This window comes from Dromiciops gliroides, chromosome 1 (assembly GCF_019393635.1).
Source record: "Dromiciops gliroides isolate mDroGli1 chromosome 1, mDroGli1.pri, whole genome shotgun sequence".
In the NCBI taxonomy this organism is placed as follows: Eukaryota; Metazoa; Chordata; class Mammalia; order Microbiotheria; family Microbiotheriidae; genus Dromiciops; species Dromiciops gliroides.
In genome coordinates, this window is record NC_057861.1 from 305,508,479 (window position 1) to 305,533,222 (window position 24,744).

The 24,744-nt window shown below is 42.2% G+C and overlaps 1 protein-coding gene across 4 annotated transcripts in view; it reads right to left on the reverse strand.

Moving 5' to 3' along the window:
- ONECUT2 (one cut homeobox 2) overlaps nt 1-22,825 on the reverse strand; it is a 69,144-nt gene extending 46,319 nt beyond the window's left edge. For 3 of the 4 annotated variants that reach the window (XR_006354133.1, XM_043976998.1, XM_043976999.1), the window contains exon 1: nt 21,399-22,825. Coding sequence is in view for 3 of the 4 variants with exons in the window: in XM_043976998.1 (XP_043832933.1) it covers nt 21,399-22,581 (1,183 nt within the window). In the remaining variant the exon portion in view is untranslated. Of the gene's footprint in view, nt 1-19,621; nt 19,701-21,398 lie in introns of those variants that run through there. The other variant, XM_043977000.1, reaches the window with a different exon arrangement.
- Nucleotides 22,826-24,744: the final 1,919 nt, after the last annotated feature.

Sequence of the window (24,744 nt, forward strand, 5' to 3'; positions counted from 1 at the left end):
TTGCCATTTAACTATGATGCTTCCATTAGGAATCATCGATTCAGAGCTGGATAGGACCATTTACCCTAGCCTCATTTTATAGATTAGGCTCCTTAGTTATATGAGAGGATATGACATGCCCAAGGTCATAAACTATGGATTAATAAACCAAGGATTTAAAAAAATCTTTTTTCCAATTACATGTAAAAAAATCTTAACATTTGTTTTTTAGAATTTTGAGTTCCAAATTCTTTCCCTTTGTTTCCTCCCATCCTCCCTCATTGAGAAGGCAAGCAATTTGATATAGGTTATATCTATGCAGTCACGAAAAATATATTTCCATATTAGTTATGTTCTGAAAGAAGATGCTGACCAAAAAACCCTCAATAAAACTAAAGTTTAAAAAGCTCCATATGCTTCTGCCCACATTCAGACTCTATTAGTTCTTTAATTGAGAATTTGAAAATAGAGTTTTCTAACTCAAATTCAGCCTTTTTTCTACTTTACCACCTTCTCTGATCTTCACTAGTAACAAAGTAGCTAGGTTATTTCATTATATATTTCTCTTGTCAATGGCAAACACTGAGCCAATTTTTAAAGTGGATTTTCTTTGGAGTTTGCATGAGGAAGAGTAATCTAGACCAAAAACAATCAATTCAAGTTTGGGAGTTACAAACTTGCATTGCTTGATATACAGTTCATTTGGGAGTGGGAGGAATTCCTATTTTAAAACCTGACAGTAGCAGAGGTGTCAAATTCACTTCCTGCAAAAGTGCTTCCAGAACAAGATTAAAATGTAATTTGGAAATGCTTAACAAAATAAATAAAAATTCAATATAATACATATAATATTAATTTGTGATTTTCTCCATCAAAATGTGACCCACAGATATGTTTCTATTTGAGTTTGACACCATTGGCTTAAAGTACTTAACAAAAACATCTCCTAGCCTACCAAGCCTATCAGGCTTAATAGAGCCTTCCAGTAAACTATTCCTCTCTGAGAAGAGAGACCAATGGAACACAATAACTATGGGTTATTAAATGAAGTCATTTAATCAGTCAATCAATCAATTACTCCATCTATCTACTCGCTCACTCATTAATTTCTTGAGCACCTATTATGTGTCTAGCTCAGTCTAGAGTGTTTTGAGGATACAAAGAATCTTAAGAGAAAGTCTCTATCTTCAAGTACTTAACAACACAATTAAAGAGATAAAGCAAGTATACAAATACCAGCATCCAATAACTGATGGTTAGAAAGTCTTAGGGTTTTCATAATGTTTCAGATGTATTATCTCATTTGATTTTCATAGAAACCATAAAGATGGGCAGAAAATATAAGTATTATAATTTACGTTTTACACAAAGAAACTGAGAGTTTAAGTAAGCTGTCCATGGTCAGAAAATTAGTAAATGCCAGAGACGGGATGCACATTCAAGGTCTTTCATATTGTACCATAATACCTGTTTTCATAGGTCCTATTAAATTGTTCAGATTAATGACTCCATGGATTTGTATTTAAAGCTAATTTACAGCAACTGACTCAGCTCTCTTCTAACCTCATAAGAGATTAGAAGAGGCAACCTGATTTGAGTTAAATGATAGCTGTACTTGACCTTTGGGAGAGGATCAGGATTTAGGGATAACTCTGGACAGAGTTGCCTGTTCAATTCTGCAGAGAGCTGTCAAGTGCCTGCTATATTCAGGGTACTTCAGAAAAATTTAAAAAAATTTAAAAAACAAGACAGGCAATTTCTTTCCTTCTTGGGCCACTTACAGTCTAGTAGGAGAGGCAGAGTAGTGAAGCAGAAAGAAAGGGGTATTTGGAGTAAGTAAGGACATAGATTCAAAATTTCTTCATCCATAATATAATGAAGGATGCCTGGGGTACTGGTTTCCTCATGAGACAACAATGTTCCATCATCAGAGATATGTAAACAAACCATTGGATAATAGATGACTATCACAAACCCTGGAACTACATAAACAAAACTATTTTTAAAAACTTTATACAAATAAAATCAGATTTCCATAATTTGAGTAATACTATTTGTTCATGAGTAGGTAGGGTCAATATAATAAAAATGCCAATTTTACCCAAACTAATTTATATATTCAACACCATCTCAATTAAATTGTCAGAGAAGGTTTTTCCAAACCAAGTATTAGAAATAGTCTCTATCTGTAAGTAATTTATGATCATATTGGGATGACAAAGAATCTTTGTTGATGACATAATTAGAGAGCAATATGCCTTATGGGATGGGTAGAGAGCCAGCCTTGCATTGAGAAAGATATGGGTTCAAGTTATATATTGGCTATGTGATCCTAAGCAAGTCATTGAATTTCTCAGGGACCTGGACAACTCCCTAAGAATATGAATTGCAGAACAGTTGATTTTCACCTTAGTGGAGGAAATTTCCTCTTATGGAATCCTCCAGACAATGAAATTTAAAATCCAGAACCAACCCCTTCCTACACAGTCAAATGCATTAGATAGGGTTTTATATTGCATGACTTCTACAGGTGGTTTTGGTAGGGAAATCAATATTCTTGTACACTTCTCCCTTTCCAAGACTATCCAAACTATAGGTACCCCCACTAGGTAGCCAGGTGATACAGTGGAAAAAGTGTTGGACTCGGAATCAGGGAGACCTAAGTTCAAATCCAGCCTTAGACATTTACTAGATATGTGACCCTGGCAAGTCACTTTAACCTCTTCCATCATCCGTTTCTTCAACTGTAAAATGGGAATAATAATTGCATTTACCTTCTAGAGTTGTGAGATCATATTTATACAGCACTTAACACTGTGCCTAGCACACTATAAATAGGTGCTTAATAAATGTTTGTTTCCTTTCTTGCTGCTTGAAAAACAGAAAGCCTGCTTCCTGACTTTACTTAGTTTTCTGATCTAGGGGGCTTTGGAAGGGCTTTGAGCATATTTCTGCTCTTCCTAGTACCCCTTGATCTTAATCTAGATTACAGCAGAACACTCATTTTGATTGCACAAAAGGCAAAGTGAAATTTGGCATTTGTGTGAAATGCTTACCACTTATTTCTAATTACTATGCAGGAAATAACACATGTTTATCAGTAAATATATCAAATTAACTTTGTGGTAAGTTTTGTTTGATGGAAATACAGAAATCTTTCAATATTTTAATTTCTCAAGTTTTTGTTCATGTAGCTTGGCTTTCCATTCATTATTTTAAAGGTAACATTCCACAAGAATATAAATGTTAGATGAAAATTATAGACAATCAAACTTTTTTTTTGCCTTCAATTGTAATAATAGTTATCTGAGATAATAATAATAGCTTCCTTTTCCCATATCATGGGGATATTTTTAAGGAATCTGTTTAAATAGTCTAAAAAACTCAGTTCTGAAAAAAACACAGTAAAGAAATTAGTCAAGCAGATTAAGAACATACAGCTAATTGTTCAACAGAATTTTTCTCTCTTAAACTAGTTATTTTGTGTATAAAGAGCTTATGTTATATATAAAAATGGATTAGATATTATGGTATTCCAAAATCTCAGATAACTTGTAATTACACTTTTCAAAATAATTAGAAAATGAAGGGGGAAATAAAATGTAGATGTAAACTGAAAATGCAAGAATGTTAAACAATGTATTTTTTTTGCAAGTAAATAAATTCAGCAATTCTGACCTGCTTATTCATAAAGTAATAGGTTTTGCCATGGATATTTAAAGGAAAATATATGTAACTGGTAATTAAAACTATTTGCTTAAAAGAAGATATTCTTTCTCATTTGCTAATCTTATTTTATACTTGGCTGTTTTCCCATAAATATTTGTAATTTTGCACACAAAGAAAATAAGTATTAACTGATTGTAAGGCCCAATATTTCCCCAACTCCCCTTTCAAATTAATAAGAAAGTCCATTATTAAAATAAAATAAGCCATTATTTCTGCCAAAGGTCAAAGCTTTTTTTTAATGTAAAAGGATGCCTTTTATTAATGAAATAAATATGGGAAAGTATTTCAAATTCAAACAAACATAAAGAAATCAATGTTTGAGTAAAAAAAGATACTTGAATCAGAAAATTATTATTAAAAAAACAAATAGAACTCAATCAGCAAACACTTATCCAGTATAACATAGGCTTGAAAGGCAGCATAAGATTGTGAATAGAGGGAGAAGGCTTGTAGACCCAGAGTTGAGTTTTGCCTCTTACACATACTAACTGTATGATCATGGACAAGTTACTTAATGTCTCAGTATCCTGAGAAACTCTTTAAAGCTACAAAATACTGAGGGAGACTCTATGTCTCTGCATTTAGAGTTCTTTAAATCTTTCTATCTGTGTGGAGAATTGCCTGTTTAGAACCTTCCTCCTTGATAAAATCACAAGTCATTATAAAGGGGGGAAAAGTACACCCTTAGTACTGTGCTAGGCTCTGTGATTGCTACAAAATAAATTTAGTAAATAGTTTCTGTCCCCAAGGAGCTTTCAACCACAGTGGGGAGAATAGGCATTCTTGACATAAGAAATAGTGAATACTATGAGCTAGTACATGACAAAATGCCAAAGAATTCCCAGAGAAGACCAGTGTGCTCAGAAGTAGACTGGCAGGGGCGGCTAGGTGGCGCAGTGGATAGAGCACCGGCCCTGGAGTCAGGAGTACCTGAGTTCAAATCCGGCCTCAGACACTTAACACTTACTAGCTGTGTGACCCTGGGAAGTCACTTAACCCCAATTGCCTCACTAAAAAAACAAAACAAAAACAACCCCCCCTCCAAACAAACAAACAAACAAAAAGAAGAAGTAGACTGGCAAGAATTGTGCTGGACCTTGAAAGCATAGGTAGGATCTAGGAGTAGAGAGCATTCTACTAAGGGGGAATTATATGAATAAAGTCATGAAGGTGGAGGTGAAGAGAGAGGTTATGAGATCAGGCTTATCATAATGGAATGTTAATGGTAGGGGAAGCGGAAAGAGAAATAAAGCTGAATAAGTTAAATTAAATCATGAATGAACTTTACCTGTTACATGCAAGCAGAGTTGTAAACTTTTTGGTAAATAAGTGGAATGATCATCTTAAGTTTTGTGTTGATACTTCAATGCTGAATGTTAATAAGAAATTTTAGGGTTTAATACTTAGTCCAGCAACAACAAAGCATTTTTTTAAAAGTCGGGCTATGGAGATACAAAAATAAAAATGAATTGGATTCACCATAAATATGATTTGCCTAATCTTAAGCTTATGTCTCATTTCAGGTCAACAAGAAAGTCCTCTTGTTAACCCCCTGATGAGTTGACATTTTAGAGAGACAACCCTGAGGCATCATGGTGCAGTGGAAAGAGCACAGAGGCCCTGGGTTCTGAGATTAGCTCTGTGACATTGGGTTAGCCACTTAAGAATAATAATATTTGCTCTGGCTTTCTCAGGCTTAGTGTAAGGAATGATTATATTAATATATGTAAATTACTGTGTAATCATCTAGTTAAAAAATTTAAAACCAGAAGTTTTTCAAACATATCATCATTAGGATTTTTTTTTTTTTAGTGAGGCAATTTCGGTTAAGTGACTTGCCCAGGGTCACACAGCTAGTAAGTGTTAAGTGTCTGAGGCCAGATTTGAACTCAGGTACTCCTGAATCCAGGGCCAGTGCTTTATCCACTGTGCCACCTAGCCACCCCATTATTAGGATCTTAATAACATCCATTACTCTGAATAATTTAACATCAGAATTTGCATGTGTACTGATATATACTCTAGGAACCTTAAGAACACAATTTCATCCAAAATGTTTCCCTTGTTCAGAATATTGGAATCTGTGCCATTAATTCATAGAGTTGACTGTACAATTATTTTCCTTCAAACAATAGTATTTCTTGGTGATCAAATAGCTATGGAATTGCCCAGTGATCTTGGTGCAATAGAGCATTGGATTTGTAGTCAGATGATGTGTGCAAATTACAACTCTTTTACTTACTATGAGGGTATATTGGAGCTGATTGTCAAGTTTTAAGTGTGAGCATTTATACCATAAAAATTGGAAAATGCTACAAATCAGTTCTTGATTTATTTTTTGTTGATTCTCTAGACTTAAGAAAGTGATGGAGAAAATGCTAATAATGAAGCTTTAACTTGAAATGGTGTCATGCTTTCAGAGAAGCTGTTGCTGAACATTTACTAGCATAATCTTGCTTTCTCCTTATGTAACTTTGGACACATCATTTAACTATCCTGGGCCTCCTTTTCCTTACTACAAAATGAGCGGGCTGGACTGACTGATCTCTAAGGTCTTTTCCAATTTGAATCTTATGATGATAAAATAGATTATACGAAAGATCTTGTTTCCACAGTTCCAAGTAAGCAGATTTGACAAAACACTTAAATGTCAAAAGGAAGTGCATTCAGCCTTGTGGAGGACTCTACCCTATCTTAATAAGATACAGTAATGTATATAGGCTAAACCAAAAATAGAAAGGCTTCACTCACCATCAAATCCACACTTTTCCACAAGAGGCTTTTGATAGTGAGATGGAATAGTTACTCACAAATATGAAGATGTGGTTTGAAGAAGGTGCCCTACTTCTCTGCCTACTAAACATAAGAAACGGTGTTCTTATTTTCGGTCCCTTTAGAAGTTGTATTTGTTGTGACATTTGATACATAACTGATCTCTTCATTTCACTACTCAGTTCTAATGACTTCAGTACTGTATTTAGTATGGGAGCACAGAGGACATGCGCTTGTTATGACTTTTTTGTTTTGTTTTGTTTTTTTGTTTTTTTCGGGGCAATGGGGGTTAAGTGACTTGCCCAGAGTCACACAGCTAGTAAGTGTCAAGTATCTGAGGCCGGATTTGAACTCAGGTACTCCTGAATCCAGGGCTGGTGCTTTATCCACTGCGACACCAAGCTGCCCCCTTGTTATGACTCTTAAATAAGAAAGTCATCAGATAGTTGGAGATAAATTTTCCCATTGGATGTGAACAACCTTTGATGCACCCTAATTTTTTTAAGAGCTGGAAATGATCTTGCCTTTTCTTCACATTTCAGAGGATCCCTTAGCAGCCACCATGGATTCAGCTAATGACAGAATTTTATGAAGTAAAACTGAAGTCTTTATCTTCTAATTATATCTGGAGAGGCAATAATCTTCCAAGAGAAACCCAGAGAAATATGAATTAAACCTAGGACTCCCAAATAGGCAAGTAGATGGTGTAGTAGATAGGTCAGTGAACCTAGAATCAGGAAGACCTGCATTTAAATCCTGGGCAAGTCACTTAATCTTTCTGAGCCTCTGTTTGTTCATCTGTAAGATGGGGTATAATAACAGCACCTAATTCTCAGGGTTGTTTTAAGGATCAAATATGATAACATGTAAAGTGCTTTAAAAACATCAAAGAGCTATATGAATGCTAGCTGTTATTATTAATAAATGTATCTCCCAAAGAACCTGCAAGCTATTTTCTCCTGTAGTAGGTAAGCAAATGGAGTAAAGCAGTTGATTAAGAAAAGTTCAATTTCAGGGTAAGTATTCAGTGTCAGTTCCTATCCTGGGCATGGCCATCTGACTTTCTTCTGTGACCTTATTTGCCCTTCTCTAAAGACAGAATCGTATTAACTGGATTCTCTATAGAGCAAGAACAGTTGTTGTCAATCCTTACTATTAAGCCATTAAATCTCAGAACCATAGAAGGAATTTTAGAGTGGGATGGGATCTTAGGGATTATCTAATACAACCTCCTTATTTTACTATGAGGAAACTGAGGCTTAAAGAAGAGGAGTTACTTTCCCAAGGTGACATAGCTAATTAATGATATACCCAAATGGGCTCCTGACTCTGCACCCCATGTTCTTTCTGATCTTTTTTTATCCTGACTACATTATTGATGCCTTCACAGTGTGCAGAGATGTAAGTTATTACTTTCACATTCTGAAATTAATTTGGGCTATGGCAAGATATGATGAAAATCATATTCTCGGCAATCAGCAATTTAGAAAAATGCTCCAAGAATAAGAATGAATTTAACACACACACACATATACACTCAACACCACCATGCAGATTGAATGTATATTTATGTGTAGGAGTGTGGAGATGAAGGGATTGGGAGAATCAGACACAAGCAAGCATTTAAAATTTAAAGGGAAATATACATATTGAAAAACTTGTGGCAAAAAGCCAAGTCTGCAGAAGGCAATAAAGCCAAGAAAAAACAGTGCAATTCCTCATCCCCGAAAATTGGCAACACTCTCCGTCCTTATTTGAAGGAAAAGGTCATTTAGCCTCTTTTGTCCTCTCACCCCACGCTGCCTCCTTGCCTTTTATTGTCACCGGCCTCACACAGAGAACCAAGGAGGCTGCCCAGCACGAGAGAAATGCCTTAGACTTGGCTCTATCTGCAAAACAGAGATCTACAAAACTGGTGCCATTAGTCAAGGTCTTGTCTGGGACTTCAAAACAGTTTGTATTTTTCTTTCTCTAGAGAAAGTTTCTCGATTCCAGCCCTCAGCTAGGAAGAGCAAAGCTGCTGCTGTTCGTGGTGCTGAATTCCACTTTGAAGGCTCAGCTGCCTACAGGAGGCTACTGCAAGGGACTCCAGGGCTGGAATAAATTGCAAGGAGAGCTAGAAAACAGCTGCTGCTTACAAAATTCGAGCGAGCAAGATAATTTGGCAGCTATTACTCTTGAATGCTTCAGTTGCATAGGATCCACGCCAAGCTGATCACCTAATTTCTTTGCTATCGCCGTTTGGCTAGTTTACCTTTTCTCTCACTAGAGGATTGCATAGTGCTCTTTTCTGGTTTGCTGAGCAGATCCTTCCTGTCAAGTTCCGTCCTCCTCCAGTCACAACTAGTTTTCTCCTATACACATATTCTCTCTCAGATACATTATCTATCTTTAAAACATTCTCATTCACTCATATGCACATATTCTTTTTCTCACCCAGACATTAATTGTCTCACAAAGTATTCTCACACTCTCTCTCTGTGTCTCTGTCTCCCTCTCTGTCTCTCTGTCCTGTCTGTCTGTCTGTCTCTCTCTCCACACACACACACACACACAAACACCTCAAGACAAGAAAACGACTCACACCCCCCCCCCCCCATTACTTAATGTATGTGATGACTGTTGGAAAGTCCCAGGGATTGGGAGGTGAAGTTAGGCAGAATACTTTTTTTCAGATATCTGAATTGTAATATCTTATTTTAAAAATTAATGTTATCTCATTATTTTGATGAATTTTCTTTATATTATTGGTATTAGGAGGAGGAGGAAGAAGAGGAATAGTGGTGGTGGTGCTTGTAGTAGTGGTAGTAGTAGTGGCAATAGTAGTAATTGGTATTAGTGCAGGAAAAAAATTTCCGGCAGGTGGTGCTCTAGTTCATAGCGGAGTCAGGTGCCTGACCTCTCTCTGTATGTCTCCTTCAAAAGTCCTCCCTCCCCCACCCCAACTTTTCTGAGGCAATCGTGGGAGATGAGCATCTAGTGGCTGGCACCAGCAGTGTTTACAGGTCTGTCTTCCTCCTGATCCATGTACTTATTGAGACTATATTTTTCCTAAAAGAGCATTTGCACATTTTCATTTACTGACATGTGATGTGATTAAAGGAATATAAATAGAAAAAAAGAGGGTCAGTGAGAGGATCCCACCCTCCCTCATGAATGATGACATTCATGGCTAAAAATGTTTAATCATCAATAACGTGATTCAGCAATTAGGAAATGTAAACAAGTTATGCAACAGCTTTCTTGGGTCACAGGGGGGCAGTGTGCTGGTTAGGGTGGATCATGGGGGTGGGGAAGGCTTCATAAACCATAGGATTGGTAGGACAGTCGCCTGCCTCACTGGCTAGGGAGGAGTGGCTATGTGTACAGTATGGCTAGTGATGACCTTTGGTTTTGCAAAGCATGAGCAATTGGGACAGGGTTAATGGCACTTTGCTGTGAGATCAGATTGAACAAACAAAAAATGCCTTGCTCCATTCTAATGGAGCACATTATTCTGATCAGGAACTAAGCCTGGGCCCAGGCTCCTGCAGCTGCTCTGCAGGTCAGTAGTACCAATAAAGCAATTATCCAATGAGAAAACTCTTGTTCCCCAAGGGGGATTCAAGATGGGTTCTGTTTGTTGTTGCTGCTGGTTTTTGTTTTTAACCAGACATTTTCTTACAAGTTGAGCTGAACAAGTGACAGTAGACTTCAAGATGAAAGTATTCAAACTGCATTCTATAAGTGTTTGCTTGACATGATATTTTAAAGGGATATTTTCCTAGTTCAGTGCTTCCCTAGGAGCATTACTGCTCCGTGTTCAATTAACCTGAACCATAATTGAACTCTGCCCTTTGAACTCACTAAACAGATAAATATATTAGCTCAGCCAAGGAACCATTAATATTTTTCATTCAACATACAGGCAAACCAGAAAGATCCAACAATCCGAGTAAAAGCCAACCCATTAAAAGTGTAGAATCTTTGGATCATTAAAATGGATCCTCTGTTTTTGTTATTTACAGGGGAGGAAATACTGGGGAATTATGTGAAAGTGTGTGTATTTCTCTGGAAATTAAATGGACTTGAATTTCTGTAATTATTTCACCAAATGCAAAGTCTCTTATCAGTATCCCAGAGTAGGGCTTACTTTCCTGGCAACATTTAACAATATTCTTTTTATTTATTCCATAATATTCTATTCTTGAGGAAATTTTATATTGCATCTCTATGCAATTATCTACATTGCCTTCCAGCAAGATATTATTGCATAGTATCTTTCATTCTATATCCAATCAGTTCAACACTGATGGTAGGGTGGAGAAGACTCTATAATATTACCCTCCTTTGGATTCTATTCCTGACTTTTCTACAAATCTATCAGTTCATCAGTATTATTAATGGGAAAGAAAATTGTTTTCATATGAAAACTGAATCATATACATACTGAAATGAATGAAGCTGGAATATTTAGAAAAGGTTAAAACTATAATTGAATGCATTAGAACAATGTTATAGCCACAAACTGCTATGCACATTCATAGGCTTTTTCCTTTTAAAATATTTTAAAATTTAAACTCATTTATTTTACTTTGCCTATATATTTTTCTTTAGCTAAAACATCAAATGAACCATTCCACATATATGGTGAGTGTTTCAGCTTGATTTAATTTCATTTCTCACAGTCTGTCCTCCTTACCCTTCCCCCTCCTCTCACTCCCAACCCCCACCCCTTTCATTTTTGTTTGGTTTGTATTGTAGGCTTAAAGCAGCACTATGCTAGATGAGAACACTTAAAGGAATATCACAAGCATGAAGGGTAAATCTATTGAACGAGGGTCTTTAACTATGTGGTTTCCTTAAAGGGAAAGGTTGGATCAATAGGATCAATATGAAAGGTTTCCCTGGCCCTGCATAAAAGGGTAAGGGCTCCTCTTTTCACTGGTTTAACTTTACTCTCTGACAAATGCAAATCAATGGATCTGTGTTTACAACAGATTTTCTAACAGACTCAACTTGGACAATGCCAGGATGCCTCAAACCTGGGGGTGGGGAATCCAAACTTGTCTTGGCTGAGTGAGGAGGCACTGCCACAACAGCAGTTTGCTTATAGCCCTGGGGCTACATCTAGGTCTCCAGAACTGAGCAGATAGTGTCATTTTGTAGTGAAGGGACCTACTTCCTACCCAGTCCCAGTGGGAATTTAGCAAGCTGGAGCCCCATAGCCTTCTCCTACCTCAACTGTGCAACAAGAAAGTGAATGACCCATCTAGGTTCCTTTCAGTGGGCCCCAACTCAACAGCAACTCTGCAATTGTCGATCCATAAAGAAAGTCACTATCACCAGAGAGACATAAACTCAAATAAAAGGACACAGCATAAAATTTCTTGGATGCAGTCAACTAGTCAAAGCAGTTTCTGACCACATTTTAGATCTACAGACTGATTGCTTTGAGTTCCTTCTTGATGTGGTTGGTGATTTCTTGGATGCTCATAGTAACATATTGGCAAAAAGAGCAACAAATACCTATAAGCGCCAGGAATAGCTTCTTGCCTGATCTCTACAAGAAGGTAACTGGCCCCTCTTAACAATAACAAGGACAACGACTAAAATCATGGTTTCTTTTCCCCTTAATTTTACCTTTCTTTTAAAAATTTGATGGCTTCCAGAGATTACATGACTCTAAAGTCAATACCAGTTACAGTGAAATTATTTTTCTTCCTGCAGGAGAAAGTATATGTATATTTGATTACATGAGCAAAGTCCACAGCTGATTAAATTACGTTAGAGGTATGCTTCCAACCCAAACAAAGTCTGCTTTCTCCAGGAGAGTAATGGATCCTGAAATGACAAGAGAGCAGCCTAGGCTGAATACAAATCCTGTCTTCCCTTCTAAACCCTCACTTTGAATTTTTTTTCATGGCTTCCAGGAATCTTGCTCCCAAAATGAAACTACCATCACTGCAACAGACCACGGCCTTTTCCTATTTCATCCTTCTGCACATCGCTGCCTGCAGGAAATCTGAGTCTTCATCTAAGTGCAAGTCCTCGCTCTGGTGCAGTTTAGCCACCCTACTGCTACCCAAAACAAAACCCTACTAGATCTTCTTCAGTATGTTCCCAGAATAGGGCAACCTTAGAGCCAAAAGTTCTCAATAAATTCCTTGAAAATTTTAATCCCTGAATATTAGACATGAGGGCAGGACAATATTGGATGGAAAGGCTTGACACAGAACCTTTAAATTACACAACCAAGAAGGAAAGATGGATGGATATCTTCACTTGAAGTTAGAGTATATAGAAAATTTAGGATACCTTCCCCCACTCCCTTCCAGGAGAAGGAAAAATAATTTCCTTGGAGGTAACTGGTTTTCTTCTCTGCTCTTACGAAAGACATCAGCAACAGCTTCCAATTAGAGGGCCTCTTCTCAATTAGATTATTCTACCATTTCGCCAAATGATAGGCCAGGGTTTTGGTCCCAGAGACATTAGAAAGAAAGCTGGTGCCGAGGACAGAAGGCTTCTTCCCTTCATCCAAACTGACACTACCACTAAGCTTTTTTCTTTTTCTTTTCTCAATTTCCTGCCCTTGCCTTTAATTCAATACAATTCTAAGAACATTTATTAAGCAAGTATTATGTGTAAGCGTTTTGCTAGGTGTTGGGGAAACAAAGATAGAAAGCAACACAGTCCCTGCCCTCAACGAGCTTGCAATCCTTATCGGGAGTATAGGATGGGTATTTCACGACTAATGCAAAAGCAGAACGTAGTAAGGGGGAGGGGAAGAGAAGTCTAGACTTTATGCTCTAAAAAGTCAGACTCGCTTTCCACTTCCTTGTGGCTTTTCCATAACCGCAGTCATCCCTACTTTTCCATCCCGGGGCTGCCCACTTCTTTCCCAAGTGCGCTAAGGTCTCAGTTCCCTAGAAGCTGCGTTCTGAAGAGCACCTAGAGTTTGAATGGGTATTTGGCATAAGAGTCTTCCGGACGACCCTATCTTTGGGTGCCTGGGAGACTAGTCCCGGCTTTTTCCTGGTTTGAAAGAGATCTATCCCGGAGCAAAAGAGGGGGGGCAATAACCGTTCAAAGGGCGCTCTGTCCCCTAGTTGTGAGAAGAGAAGTAGTTCCTTGCTTTCCAGGGGAGGCACACTGACTGTGAAAAAACGGCAATGCACCTGAGGCTGGGACAGGGCGCGCTGGCGGAAGAAAGTCCCGAGTGGAGAAGCTGGGCTACACTTTGACTGGATCGGAAGTCTCACGGTGACGTCCCACACTCCCTCCATCCCTGCCCTTTGCTTACTAACTTCAGGGTGAGGTGGATGAGGGTCTGCTTACTGAAGACGGAGGGAGTGGGAGCGAAAAGTTCTCTAACTCAGCTCCTAAAAAGGTGCACCTTTCCTTCCTCCCCATACCATGTACTGACCCCTTGTCATTTCTCCCTAGTCAAATTTTTCTTCCTGGCAACGGCCAATTATATATCAACAAAACAATTCACACCGGAACGTCAGTCTCTGAAGTTTATTCTTGACCTAACTAGCTTTCAACTCGTTTTTATGAATGGAATAGAACCATAGATTTATCCCAGCTCGAGTTAAGAACATGTATCCGAATATCTCCAACTATTAACCCATGGTTCCCGTAGGCTCTCTTCAAGAAAGGTTTTCTGCCCCAGCAGGGCCATTGGCATTCTAAAGCCTTAGCTTTATGTAGAAGGGAGAGAAGACAGAAAATAAGTATTTCCCCAAGGGGGAAAACAACAACAATGGAGCAAGCTCAAAGAGAAGGGGTGGGAATAAACATTTCCGTAGGACCTAATATGTGCCAGGCATAGACCTAAGAACTTTTACAAATATCTCTTCTTTCTCCTTTTATCCTTATGGGTAAGCATTTCCTTAATGCTAAAGGAAATATTCTTTAGAAGGAAAACATATATTTGTGATTGCCTGCAAATTATAATCTAGCCTAAACCTCACAGGCCTAACAGAAGGGAACATAGCCTTTAAAAGAACCCCTTTTATCCTCTATCTTCTTTTCCACTCTCTGTTTTCTTTAATATCTCTTGTGTTTGGCAAGACACCATAATATTTTACTTTAAATTCAGTAGATTTTCTTAAATAAAAAGCAAATAATTCTGGATCAAATGCATTTTTAATCCCTTTTCCAGATCTCTTTATAACTTTAGGATTATACCTATTTGTTTTGTTTAAATGACAGACCCAATCGATGTCCTTTCTATTGGGGAATAAAAATGTGAATAAATATCTTGGAGATAAAGGAAATATTTTAGAGAAGAAATAATGTATATGTGTATGTGCATTCCTCCAAATTATAATCTACCCTAAACCTTGCAGGCCTCACAGATAAAATACAGCCCCTGGGCTCTTTCCACCCAAATTTAATTTAGGCTTTAGACTTCAGTGGTTCAAACTCAGGCATGGGTGTGGGGGGTGGGAGGGAACTACTACTTAAACCAGAAGGGGATAAGCAAGAGGAGAGCAGCACAGGTCTGGCTATGCTGGATTATTCTGAAATCCTCAAAATCACTTTAGTTCCATGTTATTCCACCAACTTCGTCTTCCTGAAGAAAGTGAAAAAATAAATTGTACACCAGTTTGAAATCATTGACCCAATTATTCCAGGGATGTGTGTGTGTGTGTGTGTGAGAGAGAGAGAGAGAGACTCACACAGAGATAGAGAGACAGAGACAGAGAGAGACACACACAGAGACAGACAGACAGACAGACAGACAGACAGACAGACAGACAGACAGACAGAGAGTAGATACCCTGCTGAATAGATCAAGTACCTGGCCTTGTCTGCTGTAAGTCAATTTCAGTGGGAGGCCTTTCCTGCAGAAGTCACACAGGTTGTATCTAATTGGACTGAAAATAAAAGCTCTTTCAAAGTCCAATGGTATATTTATTATGTGAAGAGGAATATGGTTAGGAAGTTAGTATGCTGAATATGTATATGGGGAGCACGGGGGGGGTGTGTGTGGAGGAGGGTGTTGGTGAAGACCGTAACTGTAATGCACACAAGTCAGCTTCTTAAAACACCTTTATCCCGGAGTCTCTCTCAGCATTTTCGCCCTTCTACTGCTTCTTCTAGGGTTGTGATACCTCACTCAGTCAGTTTCGAAGTCTGCTTTATTTTAGAGCTCAAGCCTTTTTGCCTTGGCTGCATTCAACTGGTTGCTACTTTTGAAAATTCAAGGTACTCTTGGAAACCTTTGCGGCTTTTAAATCTCTTCCGTAGGTTTGGGGCACTCGATATTAAAGAAGAAAAGAAGTCCCAATCCGTTCTTCATTGGATCGGGTCACATTTTCTATATTTTCTAGTGAGGAGAACCACAAGTCTCACAGATCTGACTATTAAAATGCAACCGTGGAATTCGAGCTCCCTGTCATTTCATGAAGCAGCCCAGCTGGTGAAAAACACGAACTATGTAAAGACTCCCACGTTTGTCTCAGTTGCCGATATTTGGGGGGGGGGTGGGAATTTATCGGTAAACTGAACTAAGTAGAATGATAGAAAGATGAATAGTCGGTGTGTTTTTTTTCCCCAACCTGACTTTCCAAAGTGTTCAGGGAAGAAAGGTTTCGATATGTTTATAAGCTAAGGGAAGAAAAAGGGGGAGAAAGAGGTGGTAGACGGAGACGGAGAAGGGTTAGGAAATAGGCAGGAACGAATGGGGAGTGGGAGGTTAGAAAGAAAAGATGTACAAGGAAACGTGGAGGGAGGGAGGGAGGGAGAGAGAGAGAGAGAGAGAGAGAGAGAGAGAGAGAGAGAGAGAGAGAGAGAGAGAGAGAGAGAGAGAGAGAGAGAGAGAGGAGACAGGGTGATGGTGAGCACGATGCTGGGAAGAGAGCGCCATCAGGTTTACTGGAAACTAGCCGGATCAAGTTCCAGATCAATGAAATCTGGGTCCACACGTTTATGTTATTGTTGCCAGCATTAATGCCCTTTTAATCTTCTAAACATTATCAGCATCGATCTGCCTCCATATACACATTTGTTTGAGAAAGTGACATAACCACACGGTGGAACGACTGGAATAAAAATAAATGCGGAGACTTCTTGTTTTGCGAGGTCCTGGCTGCTTTGGTTATCTCTCATGTGCGCATTTCGTCTTCCTTCCCTTGATACTCTCTGGGCTCCCACACTAATGCATATTAGAAAGGTGTTATTGAACCACTAGGGATTTGAAGATGCAAGGACAGTAGTGAGCTCTTCAATTATTAATCGGATCAGTCCATCAAGCAAAAATATTTTATGTGATACACCACTGTTATATGTGTTTCTGTAATGGGCTGAGGGGAGTGCATCCCGTGACATTAAACCAAGACTTCTGTTTCATGGTACCAGTACGCCAACTCTAGAGCCAGAGGTTTAGCATGGGAGAGAGAAGTAGGACCAGAGAAAGGCTGAGTTTAAGAGAACTGTACATACATTCCAATATGCAGAGATACAAGCCCAGAGAATTCCTGCTAATAATTGCTATTAATAAATAACAACTCATCAATCCTGGTTTCATTGTATCCCATTCAAACAGCAGCCCCACAGCTAAGGACCTTCCATGCCTAAAGATATGAAAGACAACGAGGTGACTCTCTCCGCCCCCTTTCCGATCTCCCTGCAACTCCTCCGACATCCTTCCCCACCAAGAGGTATTAGGTGTACAGTAGAGCAAAGCACAGGGAATAGCAAATCTCCCACGCAAAACCTTGTTCTGTCCTTTTAAATTCGAGGAGCACGGGCCTTGCTCACTTTTTCTACAGGCGAAAAAATGTGGGCTTGAGAAAATCGAGATGACTGCCCCTTAATGGAGGGGAAATTAGCCGCTTACACTGGGATTCCGCTATCCCCCGAGGATTTACACAAAAAGAATCAGTCCCCCGCACAACAAGATTGTAAAAAGCGAGAGAGCAAGTGGAAGCACTGCTTGGCTTTCTGCTTCACCTTTGGCGAAAACCGCTTGAGGCTTGTGGGCCTCAGTTCTCTTCCTTTCCCAGTTTCAAAGAGAATTTTCACTTTCTTCATCTGCTGATATCCTAGTTACTTGCTCCAGGTCATTTAAAATGTCTTTGGCGGAGTTAGTCCCCGAAGCTAGAAGTATTTTACTTAGGATCCTTTGCGTAGAAGGCATTCCAGTCGGATTTACCACATGACCCAAGTCCCTGGACCGGGTTTAGGGAGCAAGAAATATTACCACTCTTCACACACGTTGAAAATCTCCTAAACTGGGAGTTTCTGTCTTCACGTTTGTTTGTTTTTAAAGCAACCCCTTACTGCTCTAGCGAGCCCTTTGAGTAAATGTAACCTATTTCTTGTTCATTTTTTTTTTAATCAAGTACGAGTCTTGTTTTCCGAATCATTTTTTCACCCATCCTTTCCTTGTCTATCCGTTCTACCTCTATGCCAGGGGTCAGACAGAAACTTTTGCTTCAGTTTATGAAAAATAAAATTAGGGAATTTGTCGAGCAATCAATCATGAAAGGGGGATGCAGGGGATGGGTCAAAGACTATTTCAATATCTTTGACGGGTAAAGTCTGGCTACTGGGTACAGAGCAAAACAGCGTTGCTGTTTTGGAAGTAAAATGAAAGTGAAAGAGGGGTGTGTGTGTGTGTGTGTGTGTGTGTGTGAGAGAGAGAGAGAGAGAGAGAGAGAGAGAGAGAGAGAGAGAGAGAGAGAGAGAGAGAGAGAGAATGATTGTCTTTTGAGCAGATCTGACTTTGCTAGACTGAGACCTTCAGGGAAAGGTTTTGAACCCAAACTCCAGCCAGGCGCCCACTTTGTGCTTATTTAACTCAAATGATGCTGGTATCTCCAGTCATCCTGAGATTTCCATTAATAATTCATGGAGAGATAGCAATTTTCACCTCCCCCCCCCAGTATCCAACTCTACCTAACACATAATACCTACTTATACAAATCAGTTACTACTTACTACTTACTGAGGGAGAGTGCTCTCCTGACCCCAAACTAAAAAACTTCCTATGAACTACTAATAACCACTCAACATACTTATAGTTACTGATAAAACGACCAGATAAAAAGGCTAAAGCTCTTGTCCCCTTGAACACTAGGTAATAAAATAGATACATTTGAATGTTTCAGCAAAGAAGTAGGCTACAGTGTAGTGTTTGATTCATTCAGGCCTGGTTTCTCTCCTGTTTTTAAAAAAAATCACTCCTGGCCCCTGTGGCCTCCAGTTTTCATTTATATCTGAGTTATGTCTTGAAAGATTTGAAATGGTAGAGGAGAAGAGAGGAGAGGAGAGGAAAGAATTGGAGAGGAGAGGAGAGGAGGAAAGACACAGAGAGAGACACAGAGAGACAGAGAGAGAGACACACAGAGAGAGACAGAGAGAGAGAGATTTTCTAGCTGTGTCGCTTTCCTTTCTACCGCTAGACTCAAGGAAGGAAGGCAGATCTCTGAGGTGGACCAGGGGGATAAAGTGATTTGTATGGAGATGGCTCACACATTAATTGCCCCCTGAAGACTGAGCATAGAACTTGCTACTCGCTTCCAGTGCCCCACAACTGCAGGCGGCATTGTGACAAGGTGTGAGGGAGCATTTAGAATCATCCTCGTCTAGAAACAAAGACATTGTTCCTGACCTTGATTTTAATTTTCTAAGACAAAGCACATCTCTCACCCTATTTTCAATTAGTGCTTCCGATTTTTGCCAAGCATAGGATAAAATCAGAGCAACACTAAAGTAAGTAAGAAGGAAAAAGAAATTAATACTCTAAAAGAAAAGGGGGGGGGGCGTACGGGGGTATCCATTAACAAACCACCCAGAAGCAACTCGTGTCCACCAGATTTGGGTAAGCTCCTTGGGAAAAGTGGATTTTATTTACTTTCTAATCAATACCCAGAAGCGATTGTCAGAGATTTGAATCACTCCAATTGCCGCTGGAGGAGGCAGATGTCAGAGTAGAAACGCCTCCCGAAGCCGCATCTGTGAGCATGTTGCCTGTCACATTACCCAAATCGGCTTGGCATGTGTTAAAGCAGCCCTGCAAGCGGCAGGCACCTTTGCGGTACGAGCGGTCGCCTGGGACCCGCACAGAGCTAGCCGCCTTCTCTGACTCGCGTGTAAGCTCAGGGACGCCAGGAGGAAGCCGGAGCATGCCCTGTGCCCCAGTGCATGCGCCTATGCAAATCACCAGCTGTCTGGGCGAGCGGGCAATTACTCGGATGTGAATCCAAAATCCAAGACTGCTTATCCTTCTTGGAGGCCAACCCGAATTTTTCGCAACAGAGGGGGAGGGGGGAGGAGAGGAAAAGAAACCTTATTCCAGCATGCAGATTGAGTGAATTTCTTGGGGGGGGGGGTACTTTAGGGAACTTCATTAGGAGGTGTTCTTGAAACGTAAACTTGATCTTGTCTCCCTGGCAGCCCTTAGGCTGCACCATCGACACAATGACTGCGGTCTAGCTACTTTCAACACGAAGTTTATTGACAAAACTACTCTTATTTCTCTTACTTCCAAGTCACTAGAACGGTGGTTCTCCCCTTCTTGTCCTTCTCGCCAAATAGCCTCTTCTTCTCCCCCGCCCGGTCCCCTGCCCCCAGCACCCCAACAACCTTAATGGCAGATTTCTGACATCTTAGAACAATAGAGGGCTGTAACTCTCCATTCTGCCACTAGAGGGAGCACAAAGAATTCATCTTTCACTAGAACAATATGCCCAACGTAATTGTCCCCTTCTTGGGCAAAGAAATTCACCTCGCTGTTCCACACACAATCAGCCACGGTTTAATGCAAAGGCGGAGACTGTAGCTTTACTTGTAGATGCGTTAACTTGCATCTTAATTTCTTAGCACTGGGTGGGTGGGTGGGCGCTCTCCCATAGAAGCAGTCAACCTCTGCTTGGGAAAAGCTCAACAGAAAGTGGGGATGTGGGGGGTGAGGAAGCCAGACATATATTTATGACTTCCCCGGTCCCGCGTCCCCCCATCCCAGGATGTTAATGCGACAGCCCCAGCATTCTCCTTCCCGAATAGTCATTAGCAGCGGTAGAAGGACTACTGGAGCGTTGTACAGTGCAAGGGAACTGGCTGGGGGGTTCAGGGAAGAAAAGGAAAAAAAAAACCAAACTCCTGAGAAAGGCTTTGCTCCCCCCCCCCCCCCCCCCCCCCGCATGCGAAGTCCAAAGGCAGCCTCTGATGCTTTGGAAGCGCCTCTTTTGCTCAAGCGACCCGCACAGAGCACTTGCAATACTTTGCCTCCTGATTCTGCAAAGTGAAGTTTGCTTGTGGGGGGGATGGGAGGCGGAGGGGCAGGCTTCCCCTTCTAAAGAAGAAAGCCCCCTTTGGTGCCTCTTTATTGAAGTAGACAGGGCAGCCCAGTCAGCTTAATTGCATTGTCTGAAAGAAGGACTTCAAGTGCAAGAGGTTTAGAATGTGACCAGCGCTGAATTGTTACAGTCAAAGGTCTCCCGGCAGACCAGAGCATTGTGCTGAGTGGAGGGAGGGTTGACCCAAGCCAGCCCCAAGCCAGTGCTTGGGGCACAGACCAAAACAGGAGTAGGAAGGGCGGCGAGAGTGGGGAAGGAAAGCAAAAACCTATCAAATTCGTGCCGGGTGTAGAGTGGGAAGGGGGTATGATCCTTTCAGACCTGGGGCTCTCGGTCAATGCAGGAGCAGAGACAGAGTGACCTGATGAGAGGAGGAAAAAGCAGAAAAGGAGAGGAGAGGGATAAAGAGGAGGAAGAACGAAAATAGAACCAAGAAACCAAGGAGAGAGAGAGAGAGAGAAAGAGAGAGAGAGAGAGAGAGAGAGAGAGAGAGAGACAGAGAGAGAGAGACAGAGAGAGAGAGAGAGACAGAGAGAGAGAGAGAGACAGAGAGAGAGAAGGGGTAAAAAAGCTGCTGTAGCACTCTGCGGCACAGCCGTTTTTCAGCCCAGTGTATGCCAGGCTTACCTGCCAGGCGTAAGGCGGACATCCGCTGGAACTCCGGTTCCTGTAGCCATTTCCACATCCTCCTGAAGGTCTCCCTGCCAGATTTCAGTTTACTCCAAGGTTTGGGGTTCCTAAGCAGGTCAGAAAGGGTCCCCTGAGAACGGCACAGCACCCGCTGGGCAAAGATCGCCTGGGGAATGCTGTAGCGCTTCAGCTCAGCCGTGATCCTCTGGGCCACTTCTTTGGTGTTGATCTCTTCCAGCTGTCCCGAGTTGGTCACTTGCGAGCCGGAGGAGGAGGGCGGCCTCTCCCGGCTCGGAGCCAGAACCGGCCCGTGGGACTGCGCGTGGCCCGGGTGATGCATCCCATTGAGGTGCGACATCATGGCAGCGGGCGGGGTGCCCAGCCCCCGAGAGAGGTGCTGATCCCCTCGGGCTAGCATGGCAGTGTGGTGGGCTTCGAAGTTGGGACTGAGCATCTTGTCGTGGCCCGGGGGCCCATAGTTGTGTAGGCCCTGCTGGGAGTTGTGGATAGTGCCCAGCCCGTTTCCCAAAGGGGTGGCTGCTAGAGGAGACAGGCTCTGCCCCATGCCGGACATTTCCTTGTAGGGGCTGTAGAGGTTGTTCATGGCTGGTAGCCCCCGTTCGTCCCGCATGAGGGTGAAGCTCCCGCTGACATTGCCGGACAGGCGCTGGTGGTGGTGGTGGTGGTGGTGTGGGTGGTGGTGCGGGTGGTGGTGGGGGTGTGGGTGGTGGAACTTGTCGGAGACGGTCGAGATGGGCGGCAGGGGCTGGAGTGGCGTCAACGTGGTGTAGGTGTTGCTCATGCCCATGCCCGGAGGGGACGAGTCGCAGGACATGCTCATGGCGTGGTGCAGCGGGATGGACAGCTCCGGACGGTAGTCCCCCCCGTCCAGGATGGAGGCCATGCTGGTCACCATGGCTGAGCGGGAGGACGCGGTGCCCAGGTCCTGGTGAGGAGGCTGGACCCGCAGCGAGCCTGCGCCCCGGCTAGTGTGGTGAGGGCTGGGGCTGGCCAGCAGCTCCTGCTCATGGGCCGGGCCCCCGCCACCGCCGCCGCCGCCGCTGCTGCCGCCGGCTGCCCCGTGCAAACTGCCGATACTTTCCATTGTCATCTCTGGGTTCATGGCGCAGCCTTCTAGATCTTTGGTGAGGCATCGATAGGCGGTACAAGCAGCCTTCATTCAGTCCATCGGGGCCCGGGGGCGGCGGGGGTGGGGGTGAGGGTGGGGGGGCAGGGTTGGGAGGTGGGTGAGGGAGAGTTTGCAAGACGCTTGTTTGGGGGGAGGGGTTCAGGATGGGGGGGGCTTGGTGTTGAGGTGGTGAATAAGGCCTCTCGGTTGTGTGTGTGTGTTTGTGTGTGGATGTGTATGTGGCGTGTCTGTGTGTGTGCGCGCGCAAGCGTGTGTGTGCGTGTGTGTGTGTAAGGGAATGGGGGTGGGGTAGGGAAGGATGGGGTGTGAGTCTGGGGAAAGGGAGGGGAGGGGGGATGGGGAGGGAGGGAATCACCGGTCTCTATCAGACGGGCCAGTGCAGTTCCTCGCCATGTCCTAGCCCTTTCCTCCTCTTACGTCTTCTGTTTGGGTAAGCTGGAGCTGTCCAGAAGGGGTTTGCTACTCTAACAACCTACCCTCCCTCAGGCTGGGCTGGGCTTCTGCAAGATGGACGTTGCTACCAACCAGCTGAGAGCTGGAGAATTTTAAACGAGCCGGGTGTCTAGACACACGCTCCAATGGGAAAGGGAAGAGGCGGGACTGAAGGTTTCATGTTTGGCTGAGGTTTCGGTGCCTTTTTTTTTTCCTTCTTTGCTACTGGAATCAAACGTCAAGAAGGGAGGGGAGAGAGAGGAGAGAGAGGAGAGAGAGAGAGAGAGAGAGAGAGAGAGAGAGAGAGAGAGAGAGAGAGAGAGAGAGAGAGAGAGAGAGAGAGAGAGAGAGAGAGAGAGAGAGAGAATGAATTAAATATGCAATGTCTTTTCCTTTCCATTTGCTAAACTGTAATATAGGGGAAAACACATTTCTGTAGGTCCTTTCCTAAGAGACTGAGATTTTTTCCTGTAGCTAATAAGCCAGAAGGATATTCTGGTTAGGTTGGTATAAAAACAAGCGAACACACACACACACACACACACACACACACTAAGAAGCATCTTTTAGCATTGTCAGAAGCAAAGAGGAGGAAAGCCTATCCCTTTTAAGACCCAGGCACCCATGTATTTAAATTCACTTTAAGTTACAGGGAAGAGGCGTGCATAATCTATACTGCTTTATATGAACTCCTTCGTTTGGGCTTCCCGCTAACTGAAGGTGACGGATTGAAATCCGTAGGCAACAAGGCACCGTCAGGCATACTGCATGCAAAGTTAACCCAATAAAATTCATTAAACTTCGGGGCATGCTCATAAATCTCTTGTTTGTAAGTCTAAGTACCACTGCAAGGGTGCAAAACAAAAAGTAGAACTCTACCTCATCCCAACAATTTAAAGGTGATTAGAGCTTTCCCTTAAGGGATTGCCCTCTCCAGCTGGGAGAAAAGGATGGAGGGGAAGGGACCAGGGGAGGGAAGGCTGACTCTGGAGTGTGTGTGTGTGTGTGTGTGGGGGGAGTTGGGGGTGTCATTGCTACTGCTAATTAGGAGCTAACTTTCTAGTTAGGGACATAGTATGCAAATCACTTAGATGCTACAGGCTGATTTTTATTTCTAAGTACTCCCCTCCTCCCCATACACTACACTACACTTACACGCGCGCTCGCACCCCCCCCCCGCGCGCGCGCACACACACACACACACACACACACACACACACACACACACACACAGAGTGTTATTGAATCTTAGAAGCTCGAGCAGCGTCCGTGATTTCTAACTCGATTTCTGGAAAAGAACCACGATTCTGAAATACAGAATTGAGTCTGGAAATCACACCTTAAAAAACCAAACAAACCAACCCAATCAATCCCCAGAATGGCAATGCAACTGAAAAGAAAATGGGTCTGGATCAAGAAAAAGCAGGGCAACCACGAGCCTATTTTGAAATGCCTAAAAGTAACAGATCCTTCCTTCCCTGCTTCCTCCCTTCCTTCCTCGGCAGTTGTGTTCTCTGACTCTGAAGATTCAAGCTCGCGGAGGTTGCGCAGATGTTGCCTTTGTTTAAAGAGACAGTAATTAAGGATAGGGTGGACATAAGTTTGAGAAGCGTGACCTATTTTCTTTTGATCAGCTGTCAAAAGAAGAGCAGGGGGTCTCCTTAAGACAGCCCCCTCCAACCACTTCCAGCTGTTAGAGAAAACTTGATAAGAAAACAAGGACACACTGCCCGAAATACTGTATGTGCCTTCTTGGACGGC